The sequence below is a fragment of the Thunnus thynnus genome, chromosome 15 (assembly GCF_963924715.1).
Source record: "Thunnus thynnus chromosome 15, fThuThy2.1, whole genome shotgun sequence".
Taxonomy (NCBI): Eukaryota; Metazoa; Chordata; class Actinopteri; order Scombriformes; family Scombridae; genus Thunnus; species Thunnus thynnus.
The window spans coordinates 22,875,387-22,890,763 of record NC_089531.1 but is presented as its reverse complement, the minus strand read 5'-3'; the positions used below and the strand labels follow the sequence as shown (position 1 = coordinate 22,890,763).

General features: G+C 42.5%; 2 protein-coding genes across 5 annotated transcripts in view; one reads left to right on the top strand and one right to left on the bottom strand.

Annotated features, from left to right (window-relative positions):
- The first annotated feature begins 1,257 nt into the window (after positions 1–1,257).
- yars1 (tyrosyl-tRNA synthetase 1) lies at positions 1,258–6,571 on the top strand. The gene is made up of 14 exons (XM_067611395.1): positions 1,258–1,379; positions 2,227–2,300; positions 2,424–2,570; positions 2,685–2,860; positions 2,975–3,104; positions 3,393–3,473; positions 3,922–4,014; positions 4,134–4,269; positions 4,378–4,463; positions 4,612–4,744; positions 4,854–4,966; positions 5,140–5,333; positions 5,432–5,573; positions 5,740–6,571. Exons 2-14 carry the CDS (start codon positions 2,244–2,246, stop codon positions 5,848–5,850), a joined length of 1,599 nt encoding a protein of 532 aa, XP_067467496.1. The 5' UTR covers positions 1,258–1,379; positions 2,227–2,243; the 3' UTR covers positions 5,851–6,571.
- Positions 6,572–6,831: 260 nt separating this feature from the next.
- The window catches only part of nhsl3 (NHS like 3), a 42,116-nt gene continuing 33,570 nt past the window's right edge, over positions 6,832–15,377 (bottom strand). For all 4 annotated transcript variants that reach the window (XM_067611390.1, XM_067611391.1, XM_067611392.1 and 1 more), the window contains 8 exons: positions 14,071–14,229; positions 13,622–13,665; positions 13,374–13,512; positions 12,713–12,820; positions 12,437–12,603; positions 12,121–12,315; positions 8,448–11,982; positions 6,832–8,015 (listed from right to left, as the gene is read on the bottom strand). In XM_067611390.1, coding sequence (XP_067467491.1) covers positions 7,975–8,015; positions 8,448–11,982; positions 12,121–12,315; positions 12,437–12,603; positions 12,713–12,820; positions 13,374–13,512; positions 13,622–13,665; positions 14,071–14,229 — 4,388 coding nt within the window. In that variant the 3' untranslated portion in view covers positions 6,832–7,974. The remainder of the gene's footprint in view (positions 8,016–8,447; positions 11,983–12,120; positions 12,316–12,436; positions 12,604–12,712; positions 12,821–13,373; positions 13,513–13,621; positions 13,666–14,070; positions 14,230–15,377) is intronic.

The window sequence follows — 15,377 nt, the reverse complement described above, 5'->3', positions numbered from 1 at the left end:
GCTACATACTCTGCCAGTACTAACTCTGCAAGTAATACACGAATATTTGTCGGTATCAAAATGCTGCCCAACAACTTTTGTATCCGGAAGTTGGGCTCCCCCACCTGGAGCCTGAATTCTGACCCTAAAACCTCCCATCAAATGTAGACTCTTACCCCTGACTGAGTGGACATTGACAAGAACCTACACCTTTTGTTTTATAACATTATCTCTCTTAGATGCATCCTCTGTCCTGTAAGCTGTCAACTGATGGTGATTTAGGCATCCAGATAACTTCATTATAATATAATAAAACATGGTCAAAAACCATTTTTGTTTGTTTATTTTTTTCCACTTTACCTTTATTTCATTTAATTTGCTGTACATTTTAATTGCTTTTTTTAATCCTAAAGTTTTAACATGTTAGTATTTTACTTTTTTAAAAAGTTACTTTTACTTTTTTTTATCAACATTTTTATCCAAGTATCTGATCTGTGTTTCTTGGTGCCTAGGATGTGTTGTATATATTGTAAATGAGGTCTCTATCTCAATATATTTCCAAGTCTAAATAAAGGTTGAATGAATGAATAAATGAAAGAATTATTGTTAGAAGCCTGAGAGGCAGATGGCAGATGGCTGTGGAGCAGTTGTGTGTCAGTTAGCTGCACATATATGAATTTAACTGATTTTTTAAATTTGAATTTGCATCAATATTAATCAATATAAACATAGGCAGACCCTACATTATCACCGGTTCTTGTGGCCCTGTTATTCAGCGGAGTCTTGTGTCAAAATGCTTTAACACCATTATTATGTTTATATTGTGGTCACAGTGCATGCATATTTACAAAATGTCACGCTTTATCAAATTAACACAGGGTGTCTGGGTCTCTTGGTGTATAACTGAATCATATTGTCTGTTGTGTGCACTGTTCTTAATGGGAACAGGGCACATACACACATACACAATGCAGGTCGAGGTGTGTGTGTGTGTGTGTGTGTGTGTGTGTGTGTGTGCGTGCTGTGAAGGTCTGTAGGGGTTCAACATGTTTTTTTAATAAATACTAGTACTAATAAATTAGTCGGGCCTTGCTGAGAGGAAAAGTAAAGTCAATTCAATATGAGCACATAGATCTCACTACTTCTGACACATTTTTAATTATAAAATAATTGTTCTCACCTGCCTGTCACACTCAATAATTACCTGATACTGCCCTCTGTGCTTGCCAGCATTAGAAAACATTATATTCAGTAAATATTTTACTCTGTTCTGCACTCGATTGCTTTCCCCTTCTGAGTCTACCTGAGTCGATAGCAGAGCTGAAGCTAACCGCTGATGCAACACACTGACAGGCCGGCTTCTCCCACACGCTCCTCTCTCTAAGAAGTCAGCTTTTGAGGTAAGTCAGCAGGTTGTTAAATCTGTCTTTGTGGTATTGATATTGCTGCTAGATAAACTTAAAATGTCGCCAGTAAATATGCCGCGGTTTCAACCTGAAACATCTTTGGAGCTTAGATTTCTGTTAGCTGCACATGGTTTTGTCGTTAGCTGCTGAGCTAGTTCATTCATTATTAGCGTGACGTTAATAACGAGCCGGGCAGCGTATTATTAGTATATCGTTAAAGTGACTGAATGGCCTGTGGTTGACATATGGAGGAAAGTGGGCATTTAAATTTAAAAACGTTAGCCGGTAGCTTCCCTGTTTTGTGCTGCTAAATTACTAACTTCAAGCTAAAGTCAGCTTATCCAGTTTAAATCAACTTTCTTAGTTACAACACGCCTAGTAATACGTTTTAACAACAGATATGGTCTCCTGGTAAATTCGGCATATACACATTTAGTTAAGCTGTAGTTAATTTTTTTTTACAAATGTAATATTTTAGGATAGATTCCTGCTTGCCGCCGCCTACAATGGCGTATTTTGTGTTGGAAAGATTATCAGGAAACAATTAAGTCAGCTCTAAACATGACGTCACGCTATATGAATAACAGCAACATTACAAACTACTACAGCATTTTGATATTTATAGCTAATGGTATTTTCTTTTTTCCCCTTTATTTAATGGCCGTTTTGTTTTATAGTTGGTTTCTGTTTGGTACACGTATATTTTTATATTTATATCTCTGATTTAGATATCAATTCTTTTGTTGTCAGAGATAATTAAAATAAAGCTCTCTTGAATCTCTTGAAATTGCTGCTTTTTATTCTTAAAAAATACTTAAAATATTTACTTTTGTCCTCTCAGTTAAAAGGCCCTGCGCCATGGCAGATCAGCTAAGCCCGGATGAAAAGTTGAACCTCATCACAAGGAACCTCCAGGTGGGACACACACACACACACACACACACACACACACACACACACTCACTTAGTGACTAAAGCCCTCATGTAGGTTGGACTCATGAATCCTTGGTTGTGTGTGTTTGTTTGTGTTTATTGCAGGAGGTCCTTGGAGAGGAGAAGCTGAAGCAGGTTCTTCAGGAGAGGGAGCTGAAGGTGTACTGGGGCACAGCAACCACCGGAAAACCTCATGTTGCTTACTTTGTCCCCATGTCCAAGATTGCAGACTTTCTGAAGGCCGGATGTGAGGTGTGTTGATCTCACTGAGTGTCTTGCTTGTTCATCTGTCATCCTTCTTTGAGATTCAAACAAATCAAAGCTTTACTTACATGTGGCTCATGTGTGTTTTTATCTTTTCCTCAGGTCACTATTCTGTTTGCAGACTTGCACGCCTACCTAGACAACATGAAGGCTCCCTGGGAGCTGCTGGAGCTCAGGGTGAAGTATTACGAACAGGTCATCAAGGCCATGTTGGAGAGCATCGGTGTACCTCTGGACAAGCTCAAGTTTGTCAAAGGAACTGATTACCAGCTCAGCAGGTCAGTTGTATGTCTGAGCTGACTTCATTTGCAGACTTAGAGTATGTATTCTATAATATGCAGTAATTTGACTCTCAATCCAATGCTTTAATCTTGTCTTCTCATGTCTGTCAGAGAGTACACTCTGGATGTGTACCGTCTGTCCTCCATGGTGACAGAACATGACGCCAAGAAGGCTGGAGCTGAGGTCGTCAAACAGGTGGAGCATCCTCTGCTGAGTGGTCTGCTGTACCCTGGACTACAGGTAATAACACTGTACTAGTACCAGCAGTAGGTGTAGAACTTGCCAAACTAAGCAGTGTTATAAAATATCTCAGTGAGTGCCTCATCATAGGTCTGATAATGGATTATATTAGCAGCAGCATTTGTAAAAGCCGATGTTTTAGATGTAATGCCAGGGGGATATGATCCAGTGCAAACTGACATTTAAATATATACAATTTTTAGAACCAGTCACAGCTGTTTTCTTTGAAACGATATTTGCCATTATGTGTTTATTGGAGCTGTAAATGTGGTTCGTCTTCGTCCTCAGGCTCTGGATGAGGAGTACCTGAAGGTGGATGCCCAGTTTGGAGGAGTTGACCAGAGAAAGATTTTCACTCTGGCAGAGAAGGTACCATCAGTCTGCATCCTCTCACATTTATTTCAACCCTCTCTCTTCTCTATATTACTGACAAATCTTTTTTTCTTTCATTTTCAACACACACCGTTAGCGTCTCAACTAACGATGACTTTCATTATCAATCAATCTGTTGATTATTTTCTCAATTAATTGCTTGGTCTATAAAATGGTGAAAAATGTTGATCACTGTTTCATAAAGCTTAAGATGCAACCTAAAAGTTCTTGTTTTCTCCCGACCAACAGTCGACAACCCAAAGATAATCAGTTTACTATCATAGAGGACTTATTATATTCACATAAGAAACTGGAACTAGAGAATCTTGGTATTTTGGAGGTGCATTGTGTGTAAGGTCTTGACAAAAAAAAAGTAAATCACATTGCAAAGAATTAGAATCTAATGACATATCAAGTGTAACTGTAGCGTTTCATTTGTCTCCAGTACCTGCCCTCTCTTGGCTATGCCAAGCGCGCCCATCTGATGAATCCGATGGTACCAGGACTGACAGGTGCCAAGATGAGCTCCTCAGAAGAAGTAAGCTTTCATACACATTATTTATTAGAGAAAAAAATAAATAAGTCTGCATTTGTATTAACATTTAATTTCTGCAGCTTGAGTCCAGTTGTCAATTCATTATCTGTTTGTGGCTGCAGGAGTCAAAGATCGATTTACTCGACTCAAAAGAGGACGTGAAGAAGAAGCTGAAGAAGGCTTTCTGTGAGCCAGGCAACATCCAGAACAATGGAGTCCTCTCCTTTGTCAAATATGTCCTCTTCCCTCTACGTGGAGGTAAAAACTCAGCCTTCAATTTCTTTGTTATCTTGGCGTCGGATTTTTCCCACCACTTGTAAACAGAATGTAAAAATAGGTGACATTTTGGATGACTGTGTGTTTTAGATTTCTGCATCAAAAGAGACCCCAAGTGGGGTGGAGACAAAATCTACACTGTGTTTGAAGAGGTGGAGAAGGACTTTGCTGAGGAGGTAAATTATAGGTGCACCGGTTTATTTCTAGATTCAAACTGCGGCTTAAAATACACCCTTGCACCTCTAGGATGTAATTGTTCTGCTAAAACACCTCCTTTTCTTGTCATGTTCTAGTCTGACTGTTGGTAATCTCTCACTTTGTTAGTCGATTCACCCTGGAGACCTGAAGGCCTCGGTGGAAGCAGCACTCAACCAACTGCTGGATCCAATCAGAAAGAAGTTTGAGTCGCCTGAGCTCCGCAAACTCACCAACTCTGCCTACCCCGACCCCTCAAAGAGTCAGTATTTTACCCAGTCCTCACTGTGCGTAACAAGGTCTACATTTTAATGGGATGTCAACTAGCTTCATGAGGAGATTTACCATCATTTTTGTGTATGTATGATCAGAAGGAGCAGGAAAGGGTGGCAAGGCAGGAGGAGGTGGAGGAGGTGGACAGGACGATGAGCTGGCACCCTCCAGACTGGACATCCGAGTGGGCAAGATCATCAGTGTGGACAAGGTAGGACGTCAATACATCACTCAACCGTTAAGCTGCAGGTCCTTTGCATCGGAATAGAATTTGTCCCTCACATTAACTCTTTAAAGATGTGTTTAATTAGATCTCCTGAAAATTTGAACATTGACAAAGGCACCTTTGTGATCCATGCTTTTCTTTGCTGCCCAACTTTCCAGCATCCAGATGCCGATTCGCTGTACCTGGAGAAGATTGATGTGGGAGAGGCAGAGCCAAGGACGGTAGTCAGCGGACTGGTGGCCTATATTTCACAGGAGGACCTACAGGACAGAAATGTGTTGGTGCTGTGTAATCTGAAACCCCAGAAGATGCGTGGGATTGAATCTCAAGCCATGCTGCTGTGTGCCTCCATGTGAGTGTAATTTCTGTTTTGCTCAAGCAAATACACACACAACACATCTCTGTTTCCTGCGTTAATCCTTCTACTCTCTGTGTTTGGCTGATTTCTAGTGAAGGGGAGCCCAGGAGGGTGGAGCCTCTGGACCCTCCAGAGGGGTCATCGCCAGGGGAACGGGTCTTCGTGGAGGGGTATGAGACGGGCAAACCAGACGACAGACTCAACCCAAAGAAGAAGGTGTGGGAGAAACTACAGGTATGTTTCAGCCAGGTTTTACTGTTATTCTACTGTTGTAATCTGATCTCTAATTTTAGTCGGTAACATTTTTCTAAAATAGGATAATGACATATTGGAATAAAATCTTGTAGGAGAATATGCTTCATGTACCCGATGATTTAATATTTTATCTGTCCTCTCCCAGGTGGACCTGAAGATATCAGACGAGTGTGTAGCTCAGTGGAAAGACAAGCATCTGATGACCAAACTAGGACAGATCACATGTAAGACACTGAAAGGAGGCAACATCAGTTAAATACTCACAGACATGACCTTCACCACTGAAGCTGCTCCTGCCGGCCACATTACAACAAAAATGCTTTCATCAACAAGTTGCCATGGCAATGATGGTCAAACTTCATCGGGATGATTCTTGGAGAATGATGGGACATTAATGCAGAAAGTCTGAGATGCTTTGGACTGGTTTAGACAAATTGGTTTAAATTGCTTTGACTTTATTAGGAAAAAATATGTAATTCCTAAAATCAAGAGCCAATCACAACAAATATTATATAAACATTGAAACTGTAATTGCAAAGACATGTGACCCACTATGATTCATTACTGTTGTTTATTTACCAGGCATTGTACTGTGTTATTAACACACTTAACTCTACAAATGTGACACATTATCTGCATTTTTAAATGTTGCTGTACTGGTTGACGCATTCCTGGAAGTAACTGATAAGTAATATCTCAGGTGTCTTAAAAAGGGAATGAATGTGTCAGTACTTTTCCTGGTTAAAATCACACTGTGTTGTTTGCCTTCACAGTAAATGTCAGTGGTAGCCAATGTGCCAAATTTCATCACAATGGTTTCCTGGGCAGGCATTCGATGTGTATAAGGATCAATAGGCCTTGTAGTATAGGACGGTTGCATAGGGACATAGTGTTGTACAGAAATCAATATTCAAACATTAACTGTCATAATCAAATAATGCATCATCTCTAATATGAAATAAACGCTGGATAAATTCTGTGGTCTGCAGGAATAAAATATTTTTGTGTTGGTTGATAGAAACACGTAAAACGATTGGTAAGTAACAGCATTTGGCAACTAGATGTCTTTACTACATCTGGAAAGAATGAATGAAGCAAACAGCATTTTTAATACACTTAAATTTTATTTATAGAAGTAATAACTGTACATACGTATTCTTTATCATCATCAAAATGTCTATTTCTGACCCATGAAGAGTCAGTATAATTCACTCACCAATGATTTTGCTGGGGAAAGCATTTTGTGCAAATAGTGATGAGCTGGATTTTCCACCAGACAGACTTGGGCCAAAGATTTAGATATGGAGAAAGAGAGATCAATTCACATTCAATAAAAAAAAACTGACCTCAAACTAAGTCTACTCCAGTGTATCAATCATCCAGGGCCAATCTTCACAGCCCTAAAAGTGGTTTTAGATGAAATAGATTCTTAAATATTTCATATTTGGTAGGAAAAGGTGATTGACAGTGCTACTAGTGGAAACAACCACACATAAATAAATAGGATACTTGTGTTATTGGTTTTTAAAAAATATTTCTCAGAATGTGTTGGGTTGAGCTTTACTATACCCAAGAAACAGAAATTCCGTAGAAGCATCTAATTGACATTTTAACAGCTGCTGCAATCTTTTCGTAAGTCTTATCGGTTTATCATCTGTAGCTTTACAAAAGTGCCTCTGTCCTAACTGAAAAAACTGACATCTTCCTCTTGTGAATATGCAGCATCCCTTTTTTTCAACTACTATTTCACATATATCTATCCACACAGTGAAAAGCAGGACTGAAAATGAGTATGACAATTTGTTTTTACTCAGATCTCTAAGCAAAGAAAGTGATAAAATACTGATTAGTTCTGTAGTGGATGTGGTTGTCAGCATTTGCTGACAACTGCATGAATCCCCATGAGAATTATGCATTATATATTACAAGAGGGGGGGAAAAAAGACCTAACAGACAATAAATCTCTGTACAGAAATGCTTTGCTAAGATGTATCCTTATTCTCTGAGCTGCAGTGACCACTACCTAATTCGGCCTCTGGGAGGCGATCTGTTACAAGCCAAATATTTACAGTTCAGCCAATGTACACCATTTCATCCTGAGGGGCCTTAATAAGAGAGAAACTATAGCTTAGAAAAATACTCCAGAATAAAGCTATCATTAGAAAGTGGGAGCTACATGTTTTTTTGCATAAATATGTAGGAAGGCCATTACAGGCTAAGGCTTTTGGAGAAGACTTAACACACAACACTCAGATAGTTGAGTTCAGTGTCTCATTAATTAATGTCAGTCTTTGCAATATGTTGTCCTTTTACTTGTTTGTGGTCTTTGCTTGTTCTTCTTTCATGAGCTTTGTCCTTTGTGAATCACCACAAAGCTCTTTCAAAACAGTGTTTCAATTGTGTCCGCTGTCACTCTTGTAGCTAGAAGGGGAAGACAAGAAGAGGTTAGACATTATGGCATCACCATAATACAGTTACAGGAACACATGTAATGAGTATTCTGTCCTAATCTAATTCACTTTCTAAGACATGATCATGAGCTTTAGCTTATGGCTGATTGAAGCACATGCTTGCACATCTGACTGGAAAAAGCTCTAGAGAAGTCAGCAGAATCTCTATTGTGTTTGTGTGCAGTTTTCTCTGTTGTATGAAGAGCCAAAAATATGTTCCCTAAAGCACCGTTAAACCACCTAGCTGTTCAGTGTAATGCTAGAATTTGCATTCTGCCTTTTCATGACGAGAGCAGCACGTTATTGATCTATGGAAGCACTGAATCAGCTTTTTACAAGTACTCAGACTTTAACAAAGACAATGACTGAAAATAACGAATACAAATAATGTTGCTGCTCTTACTTGTTGTCTCAGGAGGTGTTACTGCCCTCGTATGTTGTACTGCTCCAATCGCGCCGTTTCCATCAACACTGAAATCCATCTTTGTTGAACAAGCAGGAAGATTCTGAGAAGGACTGATGCTGCTGTGGGATGGTTTTCTAGCCACTGGTGGAGGAACTCTGTCAGACTTCACCCCGCCATTGGAGAAAGCAGCAGCATTTGATTGGTCAGAAAACTGCATGAGTTCAGCCGCCAGGTTTTGCTTCAGACTTGCCTGAGCTTCAGGAGAGGAGGCAGCCGTAGTCTCTATGACAACCTTTTTTGTGCTCCTAGAGAAGATAAAGCTGGCGGTAGAGGCTGGGGACTTGTGCATGTCAGATCCTTCAGGTGATTTCAAGGACAGAGCCCCTGGTTCACTGACGCAACTGTACGCGGATGATCTCATACCCAGTCGGGATGGGAGACCATCTCTTGAAGACATTGCTGCAGTTTTCATACGTATGGCTTCTTGTAAGCGCATGGAAGGGGTGTTTAGTGTCACAGATGATGCTTTCACTGTCTGAGGTGGAGATTTTAGAGACAGGGACTTGCGGATGGGCTTTTGTGGGGTGTTATGAGGTCCTGGCATTGAGACTGGGCAATGTTCCTGAACTGGAGCTCCCTCGTTGGTTGACTTGTCCTCAGAGGGAGCTTTCACCTGATCTTCAACCATGTTGACTGATCTGAGGCGAACCATCTGAAGTAAGGAGGGGGTGACAAGAGGTATGTTTGCATCCTCTTTAGGAATGGGTGCACTTTTGTGGCGGGCAAGGAGCTCCTTGCTCCTGTTGTCTCTGTTTGCTATACTGGGCTGCCTTCTGAAATTAACCCCAGGGGTTAAGTTCTCTACTGGTAGAGGGGGTGCTGCTGGGGCAGCAATTGGAGGTGGAAGTTGGGCACTGACAGGAGGCTCAGAGGGAAACTGAGCTTCAACTTTCAGAGAGTCTTGTTTCAGGAAACTGCTGGGAGAAGCTAAAGCAGAGACTGATGATGGGTTATCTTCTCTAGTCATAGGTGGTAAAGGAGGCCCTTCCATTGGTGGAGGTAGGACATTGTCTGAAACAGAAGAAACATTCTGCACTGGTGTGCAAGAACTCCCATCAGTATTAGCTTTTGAAACTTGCATGACAACTTCCGGTTTGTTATCATGTACTACTGTTTGTGTAACAGAAGAGGGCAAGTCTGAATTTTGTCCATGTAAGGGTGTCTCAGCTTCACTTGAGTCCTTAATTGCCTCTTCAACTTCCTGTAGTGCCACAGTCGGTCTGTTTGGAACAGCCATTTCTGTGGTACAACTGTTCAACATCACATCTGGCACACTATCGGCCATGAAGGGTGGAGGAGGAGGAGGAAAGTCTATCTCATCCCCCCCATCAAAGACTGAGTCCCCTTCTAATGGAGGCGGAGGAGGTGGCCAGCAAGACTCTACGACGTGGATCTCCTCCTCCTGTACCCTCTGTAATTCATCAGGTGGCACAGATACTGATGAGGGAGGTGTCCTTCTTGAAAGAGGAGGCGTAGGTTGGTAGGCAGGTGGAGGGGTAGGTGGTGGCGAGGTCTTATTCATTTTAGGGACATCTACAGAAAGTGTCTGCATGGATGGGGCTTCACTTATGTCTACCTCACCCTCGCACTTATCAACTACAACCGTAACACCATTCTGTGAAGAGGTTGTAGGGTTCTCAACTGGTAAATTAACTTCTATCGTGGCACTGCTACACATTTCCTTTTGCTGTCTCTCAACTGACTGCTCTGTCGACACTAATTCTTCTCTGTGCAGTACTGTCAGGGGTTTCTTCATGACAGGAGGGGGATCTTTCTTTGGAGTTGTCTCTTGACTCTCTTTTTCCATCACAACAGGGCTACTAGTCTGCTCTTGTCTCTGAACATCTGCACTTGCTTCCACCCTGTCCTGGATTAACAGCGTCTCTTGTTTTGTACCTGGACATTCCCTACCCTCTAGATCCTTAGGGACACCCTCAGGAAGTGTTGCTAACAATGTCTCAGTCTTTGCTTTGCTTTCTGACAATTCTGACACAACTTTGTCTGTAGTTGTCTGTTTTTCAACTAAAACCTGCAACTCCTTGCTGGCTTCAGTCTGAGTGCCTGCTTGTTTAACTGTGCTGTCCTGTACCTGTGCTGGTTTCTGGGTTACTTTGCTAACATTAGGGCAGGGCCCACACAGGAGCTCAAAGGTGCGTCTGTTGTGAACCCATGTCTCTGGAGGAGGAGGACATGGTGCTTTGACCTTGGGAGGTGGTGGGATGTTCAACAGCTCTCTGACTTCCACTCCCAAAGCTGAAGACTTGTTATTTGGTGTGAGTTCTTTTGCAGCAACAGTGGGCGGAGATCCCTGGGGAGGCAGACTAGGGCTACATGCGGAAACATCTGGATTTACAGGCTCAGATGTACCAGACGAAAGAGAAGTAAGCGAGGAGGAAGGAGAAGCTGCTGAGGATGAGGCTCGAGACATAGATCTCTCTGGCTTAACGGGTTTCTTCTTCTGTTTGTCTGGGGAGGTTGGGGAGATCCCTTTTGGGGAAAGTGTCGGAGTGCCACTCTGACTTGAGTAGCCACTGGAAGGGGACATGGTCCGTTCAAATTTCCCACCTTCTGAGGGAGTTTTCTGTGGGGAGGAGGTGCTGGATTCTGGCTGAGGCTCTCTTGCTCCTCCAGCCTCACTGGTGGAGGCACCTGAAGAGCTAGTGCCAGTAGAGTTCGATACAAGGGTTGGGATCTTACTGGTATCTGCAGTTACAGATTTGATCTCATCCTTTGCTACAGTATTTCCTGTAGCAGTTGCTACCTCTCCAGATGCAGAACCGTTGAGATCTTTGCTGTCCACCAGAACCTTTAAGTTGCTCCTAATCTTATTACTATGCAGAGAGTTTGTTCTTTGTGGAGGTGCCGGGGGTTGCTTAGTCTTCATAACCGAAAGACTACGAGTGCAATTCCGTTTGTTCTTTGCATCCTCCCCAGCAGCCGCTGACCCTGACGCACCAGACTCCACTTCTTCTCCCGTAACTATATTTTCATTTTTACTGCTGGGGCAGCTAATCATGCTAACTGAGCTGCGGAGACTGACAAGGTCTTGGTCTCCACCAGACTGTTCAGCCTGGCTTTCCTGCCCATTGAGACCCACTCTCTGTGAGTTATAGCTGCGTGTACTACCCTTGGAGGAGATGGGGGAAGAGTTTGAAATAATCGTCTTAGATGACTCGCTCCAGTTTGACCCCGAAGCTGATGTGGGCATTGGTGTGGAGTTGCTGTGGGAATTGTCAGTTTGGGAACCGTCACCATCTGATCTTTTTGACAACAGAGGGCTGACTGATGAGTCCAAGGATGCCAGGCTGCTCTTGCTTATTGTGCGAACACTCCCGCCGTGGTTGACACTGTTACCACGCGTCCGGCTGCTGCTGCGGTCAATCTCGATGACGTCAATCGAGGCTGGCAACACTGCATTAGGGATGATTGTTGACAGGTAGGTGGCCTGAGGAGAGATGGACATCACTGGGCCCTAGAAAAAAACAAATGGGGATTTCACAACTATTGGTATGACTTAATTACGTTCACATATTCTTTATAGAGGTTAAAGTCTCAGAAGACTAACTCTTGAATTTTTATCTTAATTAATTAAGTCTGATTTTGTTCTGACCTGGGGTTCCTGGAGGAAGCTAAACATAGAAGGAGAGAAGGAGGAGGAAGTGGTCATGCCAGGTACAGCAACAGACTTGGGTCTCAGGACGGAAGAGGGGCCGAGATGGGAGCCAAAGCCCTGGTGGTTGAAGAGCTGCTCATCCTGGAAGACTGCCTGGAGGTGCTTCCTCAGCCGCTGCTCATCTCCGGATGCCTGTTCACGAGACAAGAGACCAGTTCCATTCATAAGTGATAAAAAAACAATGAAACACATGAAACCTGTACTGCATGTTAAAACTATTCTGAAGGAAAGAATTCCTTCTGGAGAACCTTACCTCCAGCTCTGAAAGGTGTACTCTCGCACCCTCCTTATTCGTTACCGGAGTCTCTCCGTCAACCGTAGGAATGATAACAACACCTGATTGGCTGTCAGTGACCTGTCCGTTGTGATTAGGGAGCTGGGTAGAAACAAGCTGCTGGAAGGTGGAGCTTCTGTGCAATGCTGGAAAGAGGGGGCGGATCACTGTCAATGACATGTATACCACCAATGATACATGATGTCCACAAACTTTTTTTTCCCCCAGTCAGCAAGGATAATTCTGTGGACGTACCAAGCTCTTTCTGGACCTGGTTGGGAATACCCATGATGGTGGTTCTCCTGCTCCTTTTCCTGGTCTTATCTAGCCTTTTCACTGGATTCAGAGGCTTGAATGTAGAACCTGAGAGACAGAGGAAAACTGTCTTACTAACTGAATTTGAGGAGGGTTAATTTTGAAAAGAAAGGAGGAAACACCATAATGTGTTGAAGCTCAGTAAAGTCTATTGGGGAGTTGTTTTTTCCTGAGTAGTTCAAAAGCAGTGCTTGAAATTGGCATCAGAATACAAAGCGCACTCATCTCACACACACAGAACGGCAGGCTTTGCCTTCCAGCTGTGATATGCAGAGGCAGCCGCTGTGCTGTCTTCAGATGCTTAGAACTTTTGAATAGCTGAAAAAGAAGCTTCAGCTGTATGCGTGTGTGTGTCAAGTTCGTCTTCCTTTGATATCACACCATGACTGCAGAGGCACCAAGCAGCTGGGAATGAGACATGCATGCAAAATAAGTGCACGCCTACGTCATAAAGCGGTAAACCCAAAGCACAAAGTGCTTTCACAGGCACAAGTGTTATGATTAGCTCTTACTTCTCTTAGATGAATGAGATACAGATGCTTCCTTTTCCAAGTCTCACTCTTTACACACACATACACACAACAACAGTGTTTTCGTTTACCTTGGCGGGTGAGCACAGGCCTACTTGACACAGCAGAGGTTACTGTGCTATCAATATTCTCGGCGGTGGATCTCGACTCCGGAGAGCCACCTTCGTCCTTGGAGCTGATATCCTGCTCTGGACGCAGAGTGTCTGTGGACTGCAGGACACACACACACACACAGTAGTATTTAGTTAGGTGGTAGTCTTTGTGTGAAGCAAGTGCAGGAAAAATGGTAGATTGTCCACATCAGTTTTGGGGTACTTACAGCAATGCTCTCATTGTCAAGGAAGTTCACTCCATTCTTGTGTTCTGTGTTAACCAAAAGGATGAGGTTAAGACACAGAATCTGAATACTCCCATGCTATCTATATCCATCTATACATTATACTGTATATTCTATAATCAGTGATGTAACAACAGTAAAACATATAACCTCCAGTTATCTTCACGCAGAAAACAGCAACCATAAAACACACAATCTTTTATATCTTATATGTTTTTTTTCTTAAATGAGTTTATAGATTTTATTATTATTTAATATATTAGCAATGTCAGTCATGAAATATTATGGTAGCTTGTAACTGTGGGTAAGTTTCATTTAGATGGGTGTACAATAACTGGGCATGTGTATAATAGCTAGATATATGAGTCTCTGTACAGTATGAACTGATGTGTTTTAGTATGTGTTGTAAAGACTCTCTGAATGTGTCTGACCTTCCTGCTGTAGTATCTTGAGTCCCTCCTGAGCCTCAGTGTGCAGGTCCTCCAGGTACTGAGGCCTGCTGCCCTCTATGAAAACATTCTCCTGGTAGTGCTGTGAGACGGTGTAGTGTACCGTCAACCTCTTCTGGTCCTCATTCCCTTTGGGGCCAGCTGTTGGGATGGAGGAAGAAGAAGATAAATATTGTTGGTTTATATGAAAGTAAAGTTCTGCTGCTATTTTTTTGATCTTGAACTTTAATGAAGATTGAAGTAGTTCTTGTTACACTCTCTCTCTTTGTGACCAAACACTGTATTTAGGAATTCATCAGCTTATCACCATATTTTCCACTGAGAACTCTTTCCACTGGTACTTCCTTGTCCTCTTATGATGCACACATAAAAACAGACTCAACAGGTGTTCATTGGTCAAAACTTTTATCAGCTTTACAGTGAATCCTGCGCACTTCCACCTGGCGTGAGTATGTCTGTATTTACCGGTGAACCTTTGACACAGTACACTCTTCAAATCTCCTCAGTTGAGCAGTTTGCTGGGCAGACATCCCAGCTTGGCTAGATCCTAAACATTAAACCAATGCCTGGCTAATCTCCTGCAGTATCTCTCTTCCTTGCTAGTCTCTGGGGGATTGGATAATCTGGATTGTCCGAATGCAAAGACGCCACTCGACTCCCTGCAGTGGGGCCTCCTGCGTGGGAACTGGACCAAGCTCTCCCTTCAGGACGGCTTTACTCAATGTCAAAGGACAGTTCAATGTAAAAGACAGATTTGAAAAATAAAATTGGATACTAGTTGGATTGTAATCAATATATGCAAAGCTAGAAGGACTAATTGGCACCATGACCTACATAACTGAAATAGAGAGGATGTCTTCAGCTTTAGTCCAGTTAACCTGTCAGCCTTTGGTTTTGCAGAACTATTTCTGTAATGGTCAAAACAGTAAAACAATGTCATGAATTTATGCTCATCTATGCAATCATTTATCAGTTGGGAACCCATCATCATGTTTAGAGCATGACATACAGTAAATCACTCGTGTAACGTGTCCCTTTGCGAAACAAAAGTCAACGTGAGGTGTCTGCTTTCCCTCCTTTGTCACTTTCAACACTGTGGCTCTCAGTCTCACCTGGTTAGGTAATCCTGTGTGTGCGTGAATGTACATACTGTACATGTCTGTGTGTTTGTGTGTGTGTGTCAGTGAGTAACACACTCCTACCACCCCTATCTTCCCACATTCACACAGGTGAGGCAAGCCAGTCATGCCCAGACACAATGCCCTCCCCTGTGTGTCGCTGTGGGAAAT